Source organism: Ochotona princeps, chromosome 13 (assembly GCF_030435755.1).
Source record: "Ochotona princeps isolate mOchPri1 chromosome 13, mOchPri1.hap1, whole genome shotgun sequence".
NCBI lineage: Eukaryota > Metazoa > Chordata > Mammalia > Lagomorpha > Ochotonidae > Ochotona > Ochotona princeps.
Window position 1 is genome coordinate 65885071 of NC_080844.1, and position 19226 is coordinate 65904296.

Sequence of the window (19226 nt, forward strand, 5' to 3'; positions counted from 1 at the left end):
TTTGCTTTAAAAAAGTTTCCTGAGCACTAAATGTCAGACGATCTTTCGAAGGGCCGTGCCTCTGTACTGTAAACTCACCTGTGCTCCCAGACTTAGCACGCCACTTGTGATATTTAAAATCTCTCCCTGAGCTCATTTAATGACACTCTTGAGTGAAGTCCAGTCTCTTACATTCTCCACTTACTCATAATCCAAGATAATGAATGTCACGGCTGTGCTGCCACTCACCTCTGCAGGCAGCAAAAGGAGGGCCTGCCAGCTCAAGCACGGTGTAAGCAGGATTAAGTCGTCTGCAGCACTTCTGCTCCCAGGGGATGCAGTTGTATCTCCCGGGAGGGCCATGCCTTCTTCCCTCCAGCTCCCACCCGGAACCTGCTGTACCAGCTCAGAAACCTGAGTTCTTGCGTTTCTGTGCTGTATTGGGTTGCTCATTTCCTTGCATGAGAACGCATGAGGATGAGAACGCCTTGTCTTTGAGAAATGGAGCAAACTTTTTTTGCTCTTCCCACCATCCCCATCCCGGCACACACTGCACGGCTTGGCGGACACTTGCTGCTGTTGGTTGTATGTGGATTTCCACTGAGCCTAAGAGTTTCTTTGCTGCAGCTCCCTGATGTGGGCTGTGGGTGACATCACACCCTCAGAGCTGGTGGCCTCACACACCTGCACCACCCCAGCTCCTCCCCTTGCTCTACGTGCTGTGTGTGAAGCCAGGGAACCCTAACTGTGTCCCCAATTCTGCATCACAGTTTAGAGTGAACCTGGCTCTACCCACCCGTTCTAAATCAGTTTTATTGTGTGGTTAGATTCAGACTCACTGATTTAATATGTTTTAAATGACACCTCTCTGGCGCTGTGGGCTGGCAGACAAAGCTGCTGCGTTCAGTGCTTGGCATTACACGTGGGTGTCAAGTGTGAGTTCTTTCTGCTCCAGTTCCAGTCCAGCTCCCTGCCAACGCACCTGGGAAGGCAGTGGAGGACAGCCCAAGTGCTGGGGACTGTCGCAGCCATTTGGGGAATGCATTAACAACTGATTTCTCTGTCTCTCTCCATCTTCATCTCTGCCAAATATACCTTTAAAAGAATGTAAAAAGGACATCCTTGGTCTAGGATTTGTCATGAGCGAGAGCAGAACTAGCCAGCCTGCGGCTTCTCATTAATTCGTATTTGTCTTCCTGACCTCCGGGAGCCTGCCACGATCCCACTCTCAGCCAGCTGTCACCCCACAAGTAGCTAAGGGAGGTGTTGTGTTCGCTGTGATTTAAATATGTCACCACCACTGGAAGTAGTCCTGAGCCTATGATACTAGTTTCAGGTAACTGAAGGCCTACCCATCTGTGTTCCCTTTCATGAGGAGAAGCCACACTTCATCGGGCTGGCCCCTGTCAGCGGGGGCTCCCTGCTGGCTCTGTGTGCCTGATCTGGGGACTCTGCTTCCGGAGAATTCCTATCCTCAGGAGGGATGGTGACCATTTGCATTATTTTTGTGCCTCCATGGCCCTCCGATCTGAGCAAGTGGGGTGCTCCCTGGGTGTCCTCCCTCCGTGATCCAGCCCGGAGAGTCAGTGTGTCACTTGTGTCCTGGCCTTCACACTGCCTCGTCTTGTTGCATCTCTGCCCTGGAAGGTCTATGTGTCTTGAGGTGACAGCTGTGACGGCCACACCTCCTCCCCAGCAGGCAGCAGCCATACCTGTGATTTCTTGCCTCTTCCAAGACAGGGGAAATTGCTACCTGCACTTCTGTTCCTCCATGGACAAGTGCGACTTGAGTTCCCTGTAAATTCACCTTCGTTGAGCCACTTTCGTGGTGCTGTGGATCAAGATGCTGGGTGGCCAGCATCCCATACTGGCACTGGTTTGTGCCCCGGCTGCTCCACTTCCAATCCAGCTGACTGCTGGGGAAGCAGTGGACGATGTTCCAAGCGTCCGGGCCCCTGCCATGCATTTGGAAGAGCAGCATGAACCATGAACCTCGTGGCTCCTGGCTTTGGTCTAACCCAGCCCTAGCTGTTGCAGCCATTTTGTGAGCAAACCAGAAGATGGAAGATCTTTCTCCCATTCTGTTCATCTGATTTTCAAATAAATACATCAATCTTTTTGAAAAAAATCACCTTTGTTGAGGAATAATCTACATGTTGAATCCATTTTCCTCTAGCATCCAGAACATTAGGCAAAGTGCACAGCCTCTTATCACCACCAAGCCTGTCGCCATGCTGGGACTCCTGGGAACCATTGACCTGCAAGGGCTCCCCTCCCCTCACCTCAGGGATCCAGCCTCAGGCCCTGACTCTGCTCCTCTGCCTCAGCTCCGCTTTCCAGCCCCACCTGCAGCTTCGGCCCCTCCGTGTGTCCCTTTGTGAACAGCTCTCCGCAAGCTTCATTCTTCTTTGTGCTCCCTCTTGGTCCTGCCTGACCACTGCCTGGCCCTGCGTGCTCTGGCTGTGCCCTGAGACGTGTAGACAGAGCCGCTCAGTCTCCTTGGCACACCTGTTTCCTTCGTCTCTGCTCTTCTGGCGTATTTGTCCTGCACCCTGTGTGCTTTGCTCTTGGACCCCTCAGAGCAGGTGCGCTGGTTGCCGATTGCCTGTCCTTCTTCAGCAGACCCAGGCTCCTGGGAGTGTCCCATGGGGGCCTAGTGCTTGACTGACAAATGGACAACGACCTGCAAGTCAGATGCACCTGGCGTAGCATCTGAGGGCTTGCAAAACCCCTGTGGACCAGCCAAACAGTGCCAGCTCATCAGAGTGTCAGCCTCCTCATGTGCATTTGGCGGCCAGATTCCCACATCTCCTGGCTCTCTGTTTGGTTCCTGACCTGGTTTATTTGGTTGGAGAAATTCTTTGGCTGTGAGCAGGTGAGGTCCTCACATGAGAAACTCCCTACCTGAGCTTCCTAGTGGGTTAGTACACTTCCTTTTGACAGATAATGAGTTGGAGTGGAATAATTTGAATTCTTTATAATGGATGTGATTATAAATGATTTCCCTATTTACTCATATAAATGAGTAAATGCGAGATGATTAGTGAGTTTGTTTCCTGATTTTTCCTTAGGTGATTTCTTTATCTTCATTCAAATGTGATATAGAAAAGTCAAAATCCACTACTTAATATCCTTAAGAAGCTGTTTAAAGCTTTTGAGTAATCTTTCTGTCTGCTCAGTATCTTAACGTTCGGGATGGAAGCACTGCAGACAGACGCCTCTGCTGTTCTCGGTGTGAGCCTGGCCCGTTCCCTGTGCTGCTGACCCTTCCCGGCAGGATCCTGGGGCACGCTCGATTTTAACATGTGGGCCGGTTTCTATCTTTTGCTATATTGCCACTTAAAAATAAGTACTCCAAATGGGTCTAAAATCCTTGTAAATCCCACCGTTTAATGCCGTACCATAATTTGACGATTAAAGAGTGTGGTTTTCCACCTCCTTCATCCTTAATCCCATCAGCCCATGATTTCCTGCCAAAAGCCTTGGTATCTCATGAGTTGCGGTTAATTAATCTTTTGTTGGCGCGGGATTGCATGTTGCCGTTAGGAAGGTGAAGAAGGCGTCTTCAGTGATGGTTGTGCCCGTTCTCCACATGGGCTTGGAAGCGAGGCCGCGTGTGGCCATGCCGTCCTTTTCTCTGACCTTGGTTTTGTCGTGACGAGTTTTCTGTCTCAGAAACAGAGAAGCTGAACCTGCTCCCCACAGAGGCCCTGCCCTGAGGAGCACTCCAGGCACATCGGAGCAGGCGCAGCCTGGGGGAGCCTCGGGCCTCTGGCGGAGAAGCCAGCTGTGGGAGTGCAGTGTTCTGGGCAGCCAGGTGGAGATGCCGCTCACTGTGCTCTGTATCGTCCTGTGCTGCTCAGGGCTTTCAGTACCGGCACTGCCTTGGGTTCCTAGGGAACAAAACCAGAGGTTTATTTTGGCACATCCTGGCTTTGAAAGCCAAGGTTTCATGGCTACGTTTTGAAGACTTGCTCATGTGTATGGATTTTAAGATTTTGCGGGGGGCACTGAGGAAAATCCTGCTTCACTTTCCTTGAAGCAGTTGAGGTTTCTCAGGCTAGTGAGCCCTGTCTTTCTAATGAGTTACCCTGAGGGGCTTTGGGGTCAGGGCCCAGAGCTCAGGGTTTGCACTGTGGTCTTTACAAGGAACGACCAGCCCCACAGCCCTGTTCGCTGGTCACCCGCACGTCTGCCTGCCTTTTCCTGTCACCAGGACACACAGCCAAGCACAGATGAAGGAGAGGACGGGGATATGCCGATGGGCATGGAGACGCATTGCCTTGGGAATGCCACTTCATCCTGGTGCTTGGGGTGCTGGGTGCTCGGGACACTGAGACCCACGTAGTCAGGGTGGAGTGGACTGCAGGACCTTTAGCCTTCTCTTCCTGGCTTGTCTGTCGTCTTCTAGTCCAGCCTCTGTTCACTGTCCACCTGCAGGGGGATTCTTGCCCTTCTACCAACCTGCCTCCTAATTCCGTGATATGGAGAGGCCTTAGGCCTGAGAGCTGCAACAGACTAGGGCAAGAAAGGGAGGGTGGGGACAGAAAAAAGAGAATGTCAAAACAGTGGTCTCACCCACTTTCTCTAGCCCTTGACCCTTCACCCTAATCAAATATGTAAAGATTATCCAAAATAAAACTTATACAATTAAGAAAAAAAAAGGAACGGGAGGCTGGGAACCCTCTTCACTTTTGAACTTTAAAAAATTATTTATTTGGAAGGCAGAGTTACACAGAGAGAGGGCAAAGTAATCAAAGATCTTCCATCACGGGTTCACCCCTCAGTTGGCCATAATGGCTGGTGGCTGGTTCAAGCTGAAGCCAGGAGCCCAGGTTTCAGTGGCCCAAGTACCTGGGCGTCTTTTGCTGTGTTCCTAGGCACCAATTTAACTGTGAGCTTCATGGTAAGTGAAGCCTCCTGGATTCCCACTGGCGCTCATGTGGGCTGCTGGCATCATGGGTGGAAGCCACTGTATCAAACTGTTGCCTTGCCTCCCTGTTCTCTTCCTGTTCCCTTCCTGTTGGCTTCCTGTTGCTTTCTTGTTGCCTTCCTGTTCTCTTCCTGTTGCCTTCCTGTTCCCTTCCTGTTCCGTCCCACCTTCTTTCATGTGTGGCTTTCTGGGTCTTTTCTATGCAATAGAACACACACTTTCATAAACCAATAAATACATATTTTTAAAAATTTTCTGCCAAACAAAAACATTGCGTCCTTTAGGTATTTCTGTGTGTACCAGGCAATATTCCAGGCCTGGAGTTCCATCAGGGTCTGGGCTGGGGAGAGGCCTCTAGAGGTCCACTTTGTATTCTGTCCAGGACTAAGGGGCTTTGAGGATGTGTGTTACTCCCAAGAGATCCAGTGATAAAATTATCATCACTTCCTTTAAGAGAGGCTCCTCTCCTCTGGCCTTCCTAAAGCAGGATGGCCATGTCTCTTGATGGACAGCACATCTACGTTTTAAAATGTTTGCTCAGCTGGAACATTCTGTCCACTTGTCTGTTTCCCTGGAGTCCTGTGCAGGATGCTGTGGGGAACATGTGAGGGGCCATGCAGGCACCTGATGCACGCCGGCTCCGAACTCCTGGCGTTCTTTGCACTCCTAAATTTCATGTGGATACTATGTCTAATTTCTGAGAAAAACAAAACTTCTTGGTGGTTTTTGGTAATGCCTCTTTGTGCTGATGGTTCTCAGCTCCAGCTAAAGACCAGGAACTGGCAGGATGATATTCAGTCTCATCCTGGGAGATGCTGACTTCTCGGAGGATGTGTAACAGACGAAAGGGTGGGGCGCAGACTGGAGTTGATGGCAGTGGCTTTGGCAACCTTAGAGATTTCATCTGGAAAGAACCTGATGGTTCAAGAGTGGAACCTGAGCTCTTCTCCGTAAGGTGTCCATCCATCAGGGGAACTCGCATCACCCCTCAGCCAGTTCTCAGAAGTTGGGCATCCTTTTCTTTGAGTCCTGATGACATTTTCCTCATTGCTTTATTAAAACCACAAGAATGAAATGCTAGAATGTGTTTTCTTGGTGCCTCCATACTGGCTGGGTATGATTTTAGAAGTTGTTCCCTGCAGGATGGATAAAAAAAAGGACCCAGAGAATTCAGTGTCTACTTGGCATTTTCCTACTGGCACTAATGCTATCATTGGGTGCCATTTCAGATAAACCTTTTAAAGGTCATTTTACAAATAGAGTAATTGGCTATGATGCAGGGATCATGCAGGGTCATGATTATATGCCCAACTGATGAATTAAAAGCCAACAGTTGACATTATGTAAGTGGGTGCCTGTGGCTTGAGAAGGAATTTCCTGTGACTTACAAAGAAAGCTCAGTGTGCAGTGCTTCAGATTGGAGTGGGTATCGGAAAGATGGGTATTGGTGATGATGAAGACGTCGATGTTAAAGGTTCATTTACATAGTACTATGCACTGGAGGCACTGGAGGGTACGAATAATGCCCATTAAGCCACTGGACACTAGCTAGATATTGTAAGCAAATGCTTGTGTTTTTTAACCAGGTCCATAAGAAGTGAGCTCTGGTTATGTTCAGGCTCAGCTTGCTCACAACAGACAAGGCTTTTCCCTGCAACTGGGTGTGTGGAAGTGGACAAGGTGAGGGATGTTTCTCTGGAGTCTTTGCCCAGCATGGGCCCAAATGCAGGCTGTGTGTGCTGGGTTCCAGCCATGCTTGCCAGAGTCAGGGGCGTCCCAAGGAGACAGGCTTGCGCTGTCTGAAGCAGAACCGGAAGTGGCAGCTCTTCAACTGGGCGCTGGGAAGCCCTGCCGTGTCTGGAGTGTTTTGTTGGGTGACACTGAACCTGGTGTTGGTTGAGACCCAGAAATTCATGTTGAACTCAGGCCAGGCTGCCTGTGGGGACAGTACAGGGAGGTGAAGAGTGCTCCTTGGGGGACTGTCTAGGGGGGAACATCAGGTGGAACCCTCATGGTATCTTGCATGGCCTGGGTTCCCCAGAAAGTACTCTCCCTTGCAGAAGCCAGTGAAGAATGAATGCCTGCACTGGGATGAGGGAACATGAGGGAAGTTCTTGAACAGTCCTCCTATTGCTTCATTGGCTGTGGGAGGCAGCTCAGCCTTTATGGTGAAGAGCTAGGAATTGGCATCAGTTTGGACCATGTACAGAAAGTGGAGGCCTGTGAACCTTAGTAGTCATTGCTCATCAGAAAGGTAAATGCTACTTTGATTCCAAATGCGAATCTTAGAAGTCAACAGGGAGTCTCTTCCTGGGCTTTCTTCTTCCAGTGTTATTTTTGATATATAGTTTGGTTTGTCAAATGCTAAATGTCTCCCAGGATGCACAGCTGATTTATGTAATTTTCTCTGATGAACATGTCATCGTGTTTTCCAATAAATGTAATTATTTTCTTGCCGTTGCTTTTGTATTTAATTTTAAAGTTTTCTCTGAGTCATCCTTTACAAATGCAGAGTGAAAGCTAACAGGTTTGCTCCTCTGATGTTGGCAATTTTAAATGTTGTAAAATTCATTCCAAATTTTATTTAACTTGATAACCTGTTTGCCGCCATCGCATGCCTCCCTCACAGTTCTCATTATGGTATGACTGGGCACATTGCAAAGTCCGTCAAATAGCGAGCCTTTTATAAATTGAACGTTGGGTCGTTTGTGCTTGTCATTGATCTGTGCTCTGTTTACTTCATTGCCGTTGACATTTTTTCTTCATTCAGTCAATGTTGGTGGCGGGCACAGCGTTCTTCTGGGCCCGAATGCTGCTGTTTGTTGGATTTGCAACTGGGATGCTGTTGTCATGTCCTGTATTCAGCATACCCGTGGAACTTGATCAGAAACTATTAAGCCAACAATGTTATGTGCGTACTGTGTATGCTCAGTAACAGTGGATGCACTGAGGTATGCTTACACATGTCCTCAGTGAGTCCTGCCTTTATTTCTTTCCGTGAACTCTTATTTCAGTTGAAATGAATCCGTGGTTTCAGTTATGGCATCAGAAAACAGTGGTGCTCCACTATACTTTCCAGATAATGTGCAGTTTGTCTGAACTCTGTGTGGTACTTCCTGCTTCCTTCTGTGGCATCCAGGAGAATGACCTGGAACATGTCCCCTGAACAGAGGGACAGTACCCCATTGCTTAATACTTGCTTAGGGGCCCTAGCAGGATGATTGTGAACCCTGGAAGCCGAGGTGCTACTTCTTCCCCCTCCCTCCCCCCGCCCACACCCCCCTGTCTTTACGCTCAGGTGGATCTGCTGAGAGTGACCTTCCCCAGGTGGCCCCTCAGTCCCGCATCCCACTCTGCTTGTAGCTCGGTCTGTGGAGAACGTCCATGCCAGCGGTCATCAGTCTCTCGCAGTGTCTCTGTGGACTCCACCTGTGTGCCTGTCCTGTCCTGTGGCTCCTTGTCCCTCCAGTGCCCCTGGCTGGCTCGGCACCGCTCCTTTCCTTCTTGCTCGCCCCCCATGCTTGTTGGTTTTCTTCCACTCTTCCATGATCTCCTGCCTCATGCACCTGTGGTTTCTGACCTCTGTGTTTAACATCTAGGGAGGAACTCCTGCTTGGAGAGCAGGCTGGCTCTGTTTGCTGAGTCCTGCCTGCTCTGCCCAAGCTGGCTTCTGTGTTCCTGAGCCACTGGGCTAGGAGTGCAGAGGTAAGAGCTAAGCGCTCAGGAGTGGGGGTGGAGGGATGGATGGGGAATCTGGGCTGTAGCAGGAATGCAGCCCAGAGCCAGTGTCTTCCGACCTGATAATCAGGCCTTTTCCAGGCTGCTGTGGCAATAGGGTTCATTCCCTTCATTTGAGCTGTTCTTCCTCTGTCTCGCCAGTGTTTATAAAGACATCTGTCCTACATGTCTTGAGCACACACTTTAAAAAACTGACTTATTTAAATGTCTGTGTTTTACACCCCCTAACAGAATAAAATATTGAAAGTCAAGTTGGAGGCTCGGTGGAGACCGCTGCAAGAGGCATGAGCTGGCTTGGGGGGACAGTGGCCTGGTGGACAGTACCCGGTGCTGGGCATGTGGGGATGACTGTTGCCTCTGGTGTGCTGGTGTTTGTACCTGGGTGGGTCCAGTCATATCTTGCTTAATTGGAGCAGTGGTCCTCATTGTGATCTGCTTCAAGTGCTGGTAAGTCAGGTGCTTGGTTACGTTGGGATTCATTCTAAAGAGGACTGATTTGGGCCAGTAGAAGAGTGTGTGAGCCACACGATGTTTCCCTGTCGCTGCTGATTGGTCACTTGGGCTGTGGGGTGTGAGTGACCAATGGGGCGGAGGAGCTGGGAAGTCAGGCCTCCCTGTAACCTTCAGTGAGAAACATCATTTTGCAGCCAGGGACCAGTCATCTTTTGTTCTTCTCATCATTTGTTGTGCTTTTCGTGGCTCCATCGTGTTGGCCACAGTGCCTCTGGCCTTGGTTCCCAGATGTTCCCATTTCCCGCATGGAGCCCACCTCCCGCGTGGAGCCCACTTCCCCAGGAAGCTCCCTCCCTACGTGAATCTGCTGTCTCTCCAGATGGAGACTTGTGCCTCGCCACCTGTTCTTAGTTCTTTGGGGGCTCTGACCATGGTCGTAGTTGCTGAGCTCTGTGCTTACTGGATTATTTTGCTTGCTTTCTTGAGTACAGGGCGTTCTTTTCCTGTTGGCATTTAATGCTTCTGACTGGGAATGGTTCATTTGGAAGGTTCGCCTCCTTTTTGTTGATTCCCTGTGTTCTGTAGGATGAGCACAGGGCTTGGAGTCTTCATGGGGAGTGAAGGTACCAGGCATCCCCGAGTACACACTGTGTTAGCCACGGAGTGGGACCAAGCACCATGTCAGGTGAAGGGGGACAGGAGCCCATGAGACATGGGGCAGCAGATCTGTCTTGAATTGTGAATGATCACATTGGACAGGAACCTGTGCAGGAACTTCTAGTACATTGATTTGGTCAGAGAAGGAAGCTTTTTATGTCTGACTCCTTGCCTACAGTACCTGTTTGGTGCCCCTAGGTCACATCCTTTCAAAGATGGGAGGAGGGAGAGCAGGTGGAGTGGCAGAGAAGAGCTGAGTGTGCCACGGTGCCCTGTTTTAATTTAAATCCAGTCACACTGAATAAAGCTCGAGTTTCCGTTCCTGTCACCTGTGTCATATTACAGGTGCTCCCAGTGGCCACCAGACTGGGTAGAGCAGCTGTACAAGGTGCCCTCCTTGCAAGAGGTAGTTGTGTGAGGCATGAGTGGCGAGTTTGAAGGGGCAGGAGTGCCAGGGCCCCTGTGGGCCACTGGGAGGAAGGGCAGCTGATGTAAGACAGGGAGGCCTCGGGGCTGAAAGTTGATGGGCAGTGCGTGATGTTGACTTGGTCAGGGAGGAAGGCACACTCTAGCCTTGGCCTTCAACTCTGTGAGCGTGCTGGGCCTGCACCGTAGTCCTCCAGGCAACTCGGGCCAGATGCGTATGGGGCCAGTGGGTTGGATCACACCTGTGCCTGAGTTGAGCCTCTTGGGCTGTCCAAGTGGCACTTTCATTCTGTAGGGCCCTTTTCCTTTTGACTTCTTAACTCCAGGGGTTTTTCCTGTGGGAGATATCTGTCTTTTGGAAACTTAGCTCTGCCTCCTGGAAGCTATCTGGCCAGGTCAGCAGCACAGGCTGCACAGCACAGCTCACTAACCTCATCCACACACCTCCTGCCTGGCCGTGGCTCTGTGCTACTTCAGTGGCACATGATGCCCGGCCCGAGGATGGCGGGTGGCTGAGGCCAGGGCCTGGCTGGATTCCAAGGCTAGGTGGCCGCTGCTGTTGCTGCTGTGCCTGACTCACGGGCTTGTGTTGCCTGGTCCTGCCTTGTGCGTGCTGCCCCTGGTTTGTGTTGCCTGGTCCTGCCTTGCCCTACGGCTGGGGCACTGCTGCAGTGCGTGCCTTGCCACTGTGTTTCTGTCCTGATAAACAGGAAGCTTCCCCGGCTGGCCTCTGTCCCTTTTTGTTGAGTCTGCACAAGGGCCCTGCGTGGTGAGCTCACAGCCCCTGTCGCAGAGCCAGTGTTGCCTCACTTCTTGCCTTAGAACCCTGTCGCTCCGCGGGAAGCGATTTGACTGTGCCCCTAAATCATCCAGACACCGAACCCTAAAGTCTGACTGAGGAATCTGGGAGACACATGTATTTTTGCTCAGAACGTCCAAATGCAGCCATTTTAACATGCATCTTTGGGGAAAAATATGTAAATTAATAATTGCTTCATGCATTATTCAACAAAAACTTATTTTGTATCACCGATAGCTCTCTTGATCTTATATAAAGATATGCTAATGGGTTTAATTAAAATAATTATGCTGAATAATGTAGCCTGAACTTTACCCTAAAATAGTGTCTCTATTAATCATGATCATCAGTGGTAATATTTTTAGATAGGCATTTTCAACATTTAACTGATATCAGACAGAAAGTGTATTCTTCGGTTTTGTTTTATAGTTTAGGTGAAGTTAGTCTTCTCATGAAATGTGTGACAATTACACGGACAAAGAAAGGACTCAGATTGGTTTTATTTTTTCAGCCTGAACTATTTACCTTAAACTTTGAGCAGTTGCTGCACTTTCCTGGTTCCTTTATGCCTTTTTATTTCCCGCTGTAACATTACAGTTGTATTTGGAGGAGTTCCCATTTCTGCGGTTCAGGTTTAACTCAACTTTTCCTCCCTAAAAACGGTGACTGCAAAATGCTCTTGCGTTCTTGATGGCCTGTGATGAAGAGAAGAGATCAGTTTTAAGACAGGGTCGCCAGGCTTTTGTTTCATGTGAGTACAAGTAGCCTAATCAGGCTGGTGTGATGGCACCATGGGCTAGTCCTCCACCTGTGGTTGCAGCATCCCATGTGGGTGCTGATTTGCGTCCCAGCTGCTCCACTTCCGATCCAGCTCCTTGCTTAAGGGTGCGGGAAAGCAGCAGAGTATAACCCAAGTGCTTTTGCCTCCTGCTCCCATGTGGAAGACTCAGAGGAAGCTCCTGGTTCCTGTCTTTGGACCGGCCCAGCTCTGGCTGTTGGAAATATTTGGGGAAAGAACTAGCAGATTGAAGATCTCTCTGTCTTTTCTGTAACTCTCACTTTCAAATAAAATAAATATTTAAGTGAATCTAAAAATAAAAACCGAAGAATTGGCCTCACTGCCACTTGTGATTGTCCTGTTTTGCTGTTAGTCTGCCCTGCACGGCTCTTGCTGCAGGTGTGCATGTGTCTGCACATGTGTCCTCGGCCTGCCAGCGGGTCAGTACCAACCTGCTGCTTCTCTAGAGACCCAGCTGCCCATCCAGCAGTGGACAAAGCTTGACCAAGTTCAAGGAAAAGCAAAAGCTGGCGCTTGAGCTGCCATTAGTTCGATTTAGCCAGCTTCCAAGTAGAATCCAAAGACCAAACTGCTTCAAAAGTGAGCAGTTCACTTGGGAAACAACAGAGCTAAAAAATGGTGAATTCATCTCAGGTTCTGTTCTTGGTGGGCTAGGTGGAGATGTGTGTTCACACGTTGTGCGTGTGGCTCGTGGTCCCTAGCACTGGCTGGTGGAGGGAGCCCCCGCCCTCTGCCTCGGCTCCATCTCTTGCAGGCATCCCACAGGCTCAGCTCACCAGCTGCTGTCATCTCCCACCACATGTCCCAGTGAATCGACTGACTGACCATCACCCCGCTGTGCCACGGGCCGCATGGCGGAGGCCTTGGCAGCAGAGAGCCGCAGGCAGGCTCATCTCATGGCTGCCCACTTTCCACATGGAGGAGCCGAATGAATTCTGAGCCAGATTTTGTTAAATACCGGACTGAGGAGTGTGACTGCTGAGAATCTAAAAACAACCTTTAAATGCCCTTCGTTTGTCGCTTCATGAACTGTGATCATGGCTGATGCCACTGTGTGTGCGCCGTCAGGTACAGAGCTTCCTACGAGGCGTTTGCGCTGAAGGAAGAGCAGGTGTGCAAGCTTGCCAGCCAAGTTTCCTTGGTTGACGTTTGCCAACATCCCATGCTGCTCTGCCACCCCAGCTGGGGGCCGCAGGAGCCAGCCTTGCTTACCGCTGTGCTGAGGTGGGGAGCTGAGCGTGCCCTGGGTGTAGTGTGTCCCTTCACCTCCCCAGCAGCCTTGGTCATCTCTCAGTGTCCAACACTGCCTTGCCTATGGGAAGTCTTGTTTGGAAGTGCACGGGGAGGAGGCAAGCATTGGAGCCGCAGAGTGGTCCCTGAGCTCTGCCCACGTCTAGCATCCGGCACTGCCTCTTCTGCCTTGTGCTGGCATCCTGGCTCAGGGCCGCACTCAGTGATTGGTGTTTCTGTGGGGGAGACTTCTGGCACTCTGCACAGCACAGGTGCCTTCTGCTTCCTCTGCTGGGTGCTGTTTGTCTTGATGAGTTCTCAGCTCTGGAAGCACAGCTCTTTACACTTGCAGGAGACCCGCCATTAGTGCAGTTGGTCAGCTCATTAGAGAATGCAGCAGTCTTTTGCCACCAGCCTGCGCCTGAACCCAGGTGCTGTAGTTCCCGATGCGCTAGCAGAAGAAGAAATATGTCAAGCCGGATGTGGTGCTGAGCAACGCTCAGTGACGTGGGCCTGTTGAGGCAGGTGCACTGGATGCAAGTTCCTGTATCCTGACCTGAGACTCAGTTTTCCCCATTAGCGAAGGAGGGCAGATCCTGTGGCTCAAAGATCCTGTGTCAATGTGAGGCCAGAGATGAGTATGCTGTGTCCCAGCTGGGTGCTGTTCACCTCCCATTATTGCCGATGCACAGCGGAAGTGTCCCTGTGGACCTGGCCAAGCACCCCTGTGCTTGTGGGAAAAGTATGTGGGACGTGAGAGCTGGGGGTTAGTTGCTGTATCTGGGGCAGTGCTGGTAGGGAGAACAGTGTCTGGACTGACTCTGAGCTGCCATGAGGGCCTAGACAGTCTGAGATCCTGGAAGACGCTCTGTGTGGCCCGAGAGAGCCCTGTGGTGGCTGAGTCTTGTGGGGTGGAGCCAGAAAACCAGGAGCTCTGGTGGATACAGAGTGGGTTGCCCTGCAGCCAAGAACAGAGGGTGTTACCCGAGTCTCGACATTGGTCTTGCCTCTTAGGAATACAGCTCCCATCTGCTGAGGAATGGATCTGAGTGTATCAGAGTGGCTGCAGGGAGGCTTGGTTGGGGGTCGTGGCAGCAAGGCAATGGGAAATGTCAGTGGCCTGGCCCAGCTGGTGTGTGCAGGAGACAAGATGGAAAAATTGGGGACCAAGGTTGCTGAGAAGTGGGCCCTGCAGGAGAGGGCTCTGTTGGCGTGATGTCAGACCCCTGTCCTGGGACCCAGAGATGCAGGGCAGAGCTGTAAGCATGCGAAATGATGTAAGGATGGTTCCCACCCAAGGCCATCACGTTTGCAGGGCTGAGGTGGGTGGGCAGTCAGAGTCCATTGGTCTTTGGCTATGTGGATGTGACACGCAAGGGACCCAGGGGTCCTATGTTGAAACAGGAGATGAGCTGTCCAAGGGAATAAATGCAGGAACCCCAGGGGGACAGGGCCAAGCATGGGATGCTGGGAAGAAGGGGGGCATTGACCAGCTGGGGAGCAGAAGTCATGGCGGTGAAGTTGGCTGCCTTGGCACGGGCAGGAGACCCAGAGCAGGTCCTGTGGCAGGAGTGGACATGCAGTGATGGCTGTGGTCAGGCCGCAGCTGAACGGGAGGCTGTGCCGTGCAGGAAGTGGCACTCAGGCAGGCCCACACTTTGGGGAATTGTGTGGATTGGAGAGAGGGTAGGGTGGTTTGGAGGTGGGAGGCTGGCATGAGCTGCTTGTGAAGGGAGGCGGAAGAGGGAGAGAATCTACTTGGGCTTAGCTAGTAGATACCTGTGCTGGCTTCTTTTTCATGACCAATGTTTGTTCTCAGTGGTAGGAGATGAAGTAACGGGCTGGGCTACAGGGCAAGTGGGTTGGACACGGAGAAACCGAGACCGTCTGGAGCCGACACTGGACCCAAGCTGCGAGGCAGCGCCTCCCCATGTCTTCCTAGCACTCATCTGTCCTCTACGGGTGGGCTGTGTCGGCCATCCATGAGACACGTGTTAAGCAGGTGCCCAGGGACACCAGTGACTGAGACATCCTTGTTGCCCAAAGTGTGGGAAGGCTTGGGAGAATGGACCCTGCCCCGCTCTCAGCTGTTCTGGGCTGTGCAGTACCTGGTGGCTGGAGGGCCTCAGTGGAAGGCGAGCCACCCAGGCCTGAGCTTTGTGCTTCTGTCTGCGCTGTCCCTACACACTAGTGTCTGCAGATGATCCTCTGACAGCTCCCGCCAAGTGCACGAAGCCAGCACCTGTCTTATCCCTTGGATCCTGGCAAACTGAACAGGACACTGGAGGAGACCAAGCAGCCAGCCTGCATGAAGGCCCAGTGCTGAGTGTCTGATACTGTTGAGTTTTTCAAAGCGGCTCTGAAGTTGTCGAAGCAGAACACTTGAAATCAGCATGAAATGATTTCTCTTGAATGTTTTTGCAATTGCGTCTCGAAGCAGATCAGTGGAACCTCTCAATCTGGTCACCCTGGAAGCCCAGAAGACCTGGTGGTCCACGGTGGTGATTTCCAGCACCAGCTGACGGTGCCTGCATCTTCTGTCACCTTGAGTAGGGAGAGTTGGCAGACGTTGGAGGTGGACAGAGCGGCCCCACATCCTCAGTGCCAGTTGGGGCAGATGACTGGGGTGTGTGTGTGTGTGTGTGTGTGATTACTTTCTCATCTATATAAGGGGCCAATAACAGGCTTTTTCCCCGAGGTGGTTGTAGGACTGCATGTTGCTGTGGTACAAAGCAGAGACCTGTGTGGCGTGTGGAGAATGCTCAGGCTTCTTGCAGTGGGTGCCTGGCACTCGGCTGACCTGGTTTGAAACTCCTGGGGACTGGGGACTGGGGCACCTCACTGCTCTTGCAGGCATTTCTGTGGTGGGAATAGAGAGGAGTGAGGAGATCTCTCATGGTACAGTGTCACCTCCAGCTCCTCTGTTCCCCCGTCCGCCGTCCAAGGCAGCATCCACTGTGTTTTCCCCCCGTGGCGGCTGGCCTTCCCCTTTCACGCATCAGCATCCAGGAGCGTGACTGCTGGGCTCTGCGCTCAGTGCATGTGGCACTGCTGCCCCTTCCAAGCGCTCGTCCGAAGTTTCTCTGCTGTGTCTGCACTCGGACCTGTGGCATCTGCCAAAGCGGCACAGAAGCCTTTGTGATAAGTGTCATTTTCCCATAAGTGTTTGTTTATTTTATGTTTTTCAAAGGCAGAGAGAAAGAACAAAAGCGCCTGTTGAATCATTTGTCACATAGGTTTTTTTGTTTTGTTTTGTTTTTAGATTTATTTTACTTTTATTGCAAAGTCAGATACAGAGAGGAAGAGAGACAGAGAGGAAGCTCTCCCGTCCGATGATTCACTCCCCAAGTGACCACAACGGCCGGTGCGCGCCGATCTGAAGCCAGGAGCCTCTTCCAGGTCTCCCACGCGGGTGCAGGGCCCAAATGCATTGGGCTGTCCTCGACTGCTTTCCAGGCCACAAGCAGGGAGCTGGATGGGAAATGGAGCTGCCAGGATTAGAACCGGCGCCCATATGGGATCCTGGTGTGTTCAAGGCGAGGACTTTAGCCGCTAGGCCACTGCGCCGGGCCCTGTCACATAGTTTTAACAGCCAGCATTAGGCCAGGTTGAAGCTGAGAGCCGGGAACTCAGTCCTGGGGTCTCCTGTGGGAGGCAGGGACTCAGCTGCTCAGTCAGCATTGCTCCCTGCCAGGGTTGGCATTGGCAGCAGGCTGGAGTCGGGTGGCCCGTGATTATGAAGGTGGGCCCCCTCGATGGTGCTGCAGCCACTGTCTCTATTGTGACCAGTCTGTGAGGCATTGCCACTCTCTGTGGATCAGAGAGCTTGGTCTGTGCTGTCTGGCTGGCCTCCGACTGCCCGATCCAGAGTGGCCACTCTCCCTTGCGTTCCTGGGTTCCGTAGAGGTGTTCCATCTGGAAGTGGCCGCTCTCCCTGGCGTTCCTGGGTTCTGCAGAGGTGATACAGATCTGGACTGACAATTGGCTCAGCCTTCTTCTGTCTGCTTGGTTTTCAGGGAGCGGCACTGAAATACTTGCCAACGATCGTCAACGATGTGAAATTGGTGTTTGATCCCAAAGAGCTCAGGTAACAACACACCCAAGGCAGATGCTTCTGTCTTCTCTGGACGTTTAGTTCATGGGCTTCCCGGGGTTCTGTCTCCTGTCCGTGTAACATGTCCCGCCTGATTCTGGCATGTGCGCTGCCGGTGGCTCCTGTGACACTTCCCATGGGAATGACATCACCCGTGCTTTTCCTTAGAGGACTGTGTGTAGCGTAATAGATATGATACAGTATTCCTGTTTGCATTGTCTGGAGATTGAATTAATGTTTTGTAATGCAGCAGTTCTTTTTAAAAATTATTTACGAGGCCGAGATTTTGAGAGAGAGAGAACAGATGTAGTGACACACAGAAAGAGGACTGATGTGTGCTTGTCCACTCCCCGAATGCCTGCTGACATTGACAGCTGGGAACCCAGCAGGTTTCCCCTAAGGGTGTCAGGAGTGCAGTTGCTGGAGCAGTCACAGCTGCCTGCAGGCCCACATTGGCAGGAAGCTGGAGTTAGGAGCTGGGGCTAAGAGTGGGCCTCAGCGTCCCTCCAGGGACCCAGACGTCTTACATGGTGTTAGCCACGTGTCTGCCTCTTCTCTGCTGGTTTGGTCTTTGTTTTCAGCTCCGGACAATTTAATGGGAAAGTATCACCATCCATTTATTGCCATGCACTTGTCCCGTGTCAGGGTGCAGTGCAGTTTGGGAGATGCCGAGTAAGGTGCTGGGTCCTCGGATGTAAGAAGTAGAAGCAGGTAGCAAACAGAGCCCAGCCAGCTGTGAGGAAGCTGGCTGCAGGGTACAGAGGGACAGGACTGTTCTGGAACCATGCCGCTGGTGGCTGCATTTCAGGCCATCTGTGCATTCTGTGAAGTGCTGCTGTGGGAAAATGGGGTGCAGAGCTGTTTAGCTCAGGCATCTCCCAGCAAAGTCCTCGTCCACTTCATGCTGCTGCTCTGAGGGGACCCAGTGGACTGCCTGTGAGTGCTGCTTGCACAGCCCAGGAAGCCCACGTGCAGGTCCACGCAGGATTCCTTGAGGAGGTCACACTGAGTGCAGTGACCGCACTTGCACCGTGCACTTCATGCTGTCGTAAATCACTTGCCGTGGAATGGCAGGGCTGTTGTGTCTCGGAAGCCACTGGCCCTCGTATGTCATTGGTCTCTGACTTGATGTCCTATAGGGCAGCATTTCTCATCTACTCCCAGGCCGCTGGCAATGGTGTTCCTCACTTGACAGGCCTTCATGGAGAAGCAGAGAAGCGGTGGACACACGGGCAGTGTCTGTCACCTGGGCTTGGTGCAGTTCTCTCCTTGGAGTGGACAGTCACTAAGCACCCCAAGCCTCGAGAACTTAATTAGAAAACTCCCAGTCCTGAGTTCCTCCCTAAACCTTCTATGATTTTTACTTGTTTTATTTAGTTGAGAGAGAGAATGTTCCTTTCCAGTGGGACACTCCCTGAGTGCCCATAACATCTGGGGCTAAGTCAGTGTCACAGGTAACCATTGTGCTGGTAGACGCCCAGCCTCCTGAACCGCTGCTGCTCCCAGTGGTGCTCATTAGCAGGATGATGGGTCCAGAGCCAGTGAAGGACTTGGACATGGCAACTCTGCTGTAGGGTGCGAGTGTCCCAAGTGACGCTTCACTGCCCAGTGAGATATCTGCCTCCCCAGACTTTCTGAGTTACAAGATGGGGTGTGGGTCCCAGTTTTGGGGCGTTAAGGAATGCCTTAGGTCCTTTCGGTGTCCACCTGTATTGCCATGCTCAGGGCCAGAAAAGCAAAGAGGAAGTAAGGGAAACCGCAACTGGCCGTGGTCACTCTGTGCACCTGTGCCTCTTGTTAGCTGCAGGAAGTGGCCCCTGGCTTATCCAGGGACCACATCTCTGCCCCTGATCGTGGCTAGGAGCCCCAAGGAGCCCTGCTTCTCCAAGACCATGCCAGGCTTTTGTAGCTGTGCTCAGCGCCTTGGCATGGCCCCCTCCAATGACTTTTGTGCAGAATTATAAAGTCCCATTGAAAACAATGTAGGTTCTCTTTCTCTTGTTTACAAAGTCCCTGGTTAATGAAGTTAAGGATCACAGAAGAGGATAATTCAAACTTCAGTCCACCACCCAAAAGTTACCACCAACTTCTGGATCCCTTCGACACGTAGGTTCAGGCG

At 51.6% G+C, this 19226-nt stretch overlaps 1 protein-coding gene across 2 annotated transcripts in view; it reads left to right on the top strand.

Annotated features, from left to right (window-relative positions):
• Positions 1-19226, top strand: part of DOCK1 (dedicator of cytokinesis 1) — a 402417-nt gene that overhangs the window by 118898 nt on the left and 264293 nt on the right. For both annotated transcript variants that reach the window (XM_058671051.1, XM_058671052.1), the window contains exon 24: positions 17031-17101. In XM_058671051.1, coding sequence (XP_058527034.1) covers positions 17031-17101 — 71 coding nt within the window. The remainder of the gene's footprint in view (positions 1-17030; positions 17102-19226) is intronic.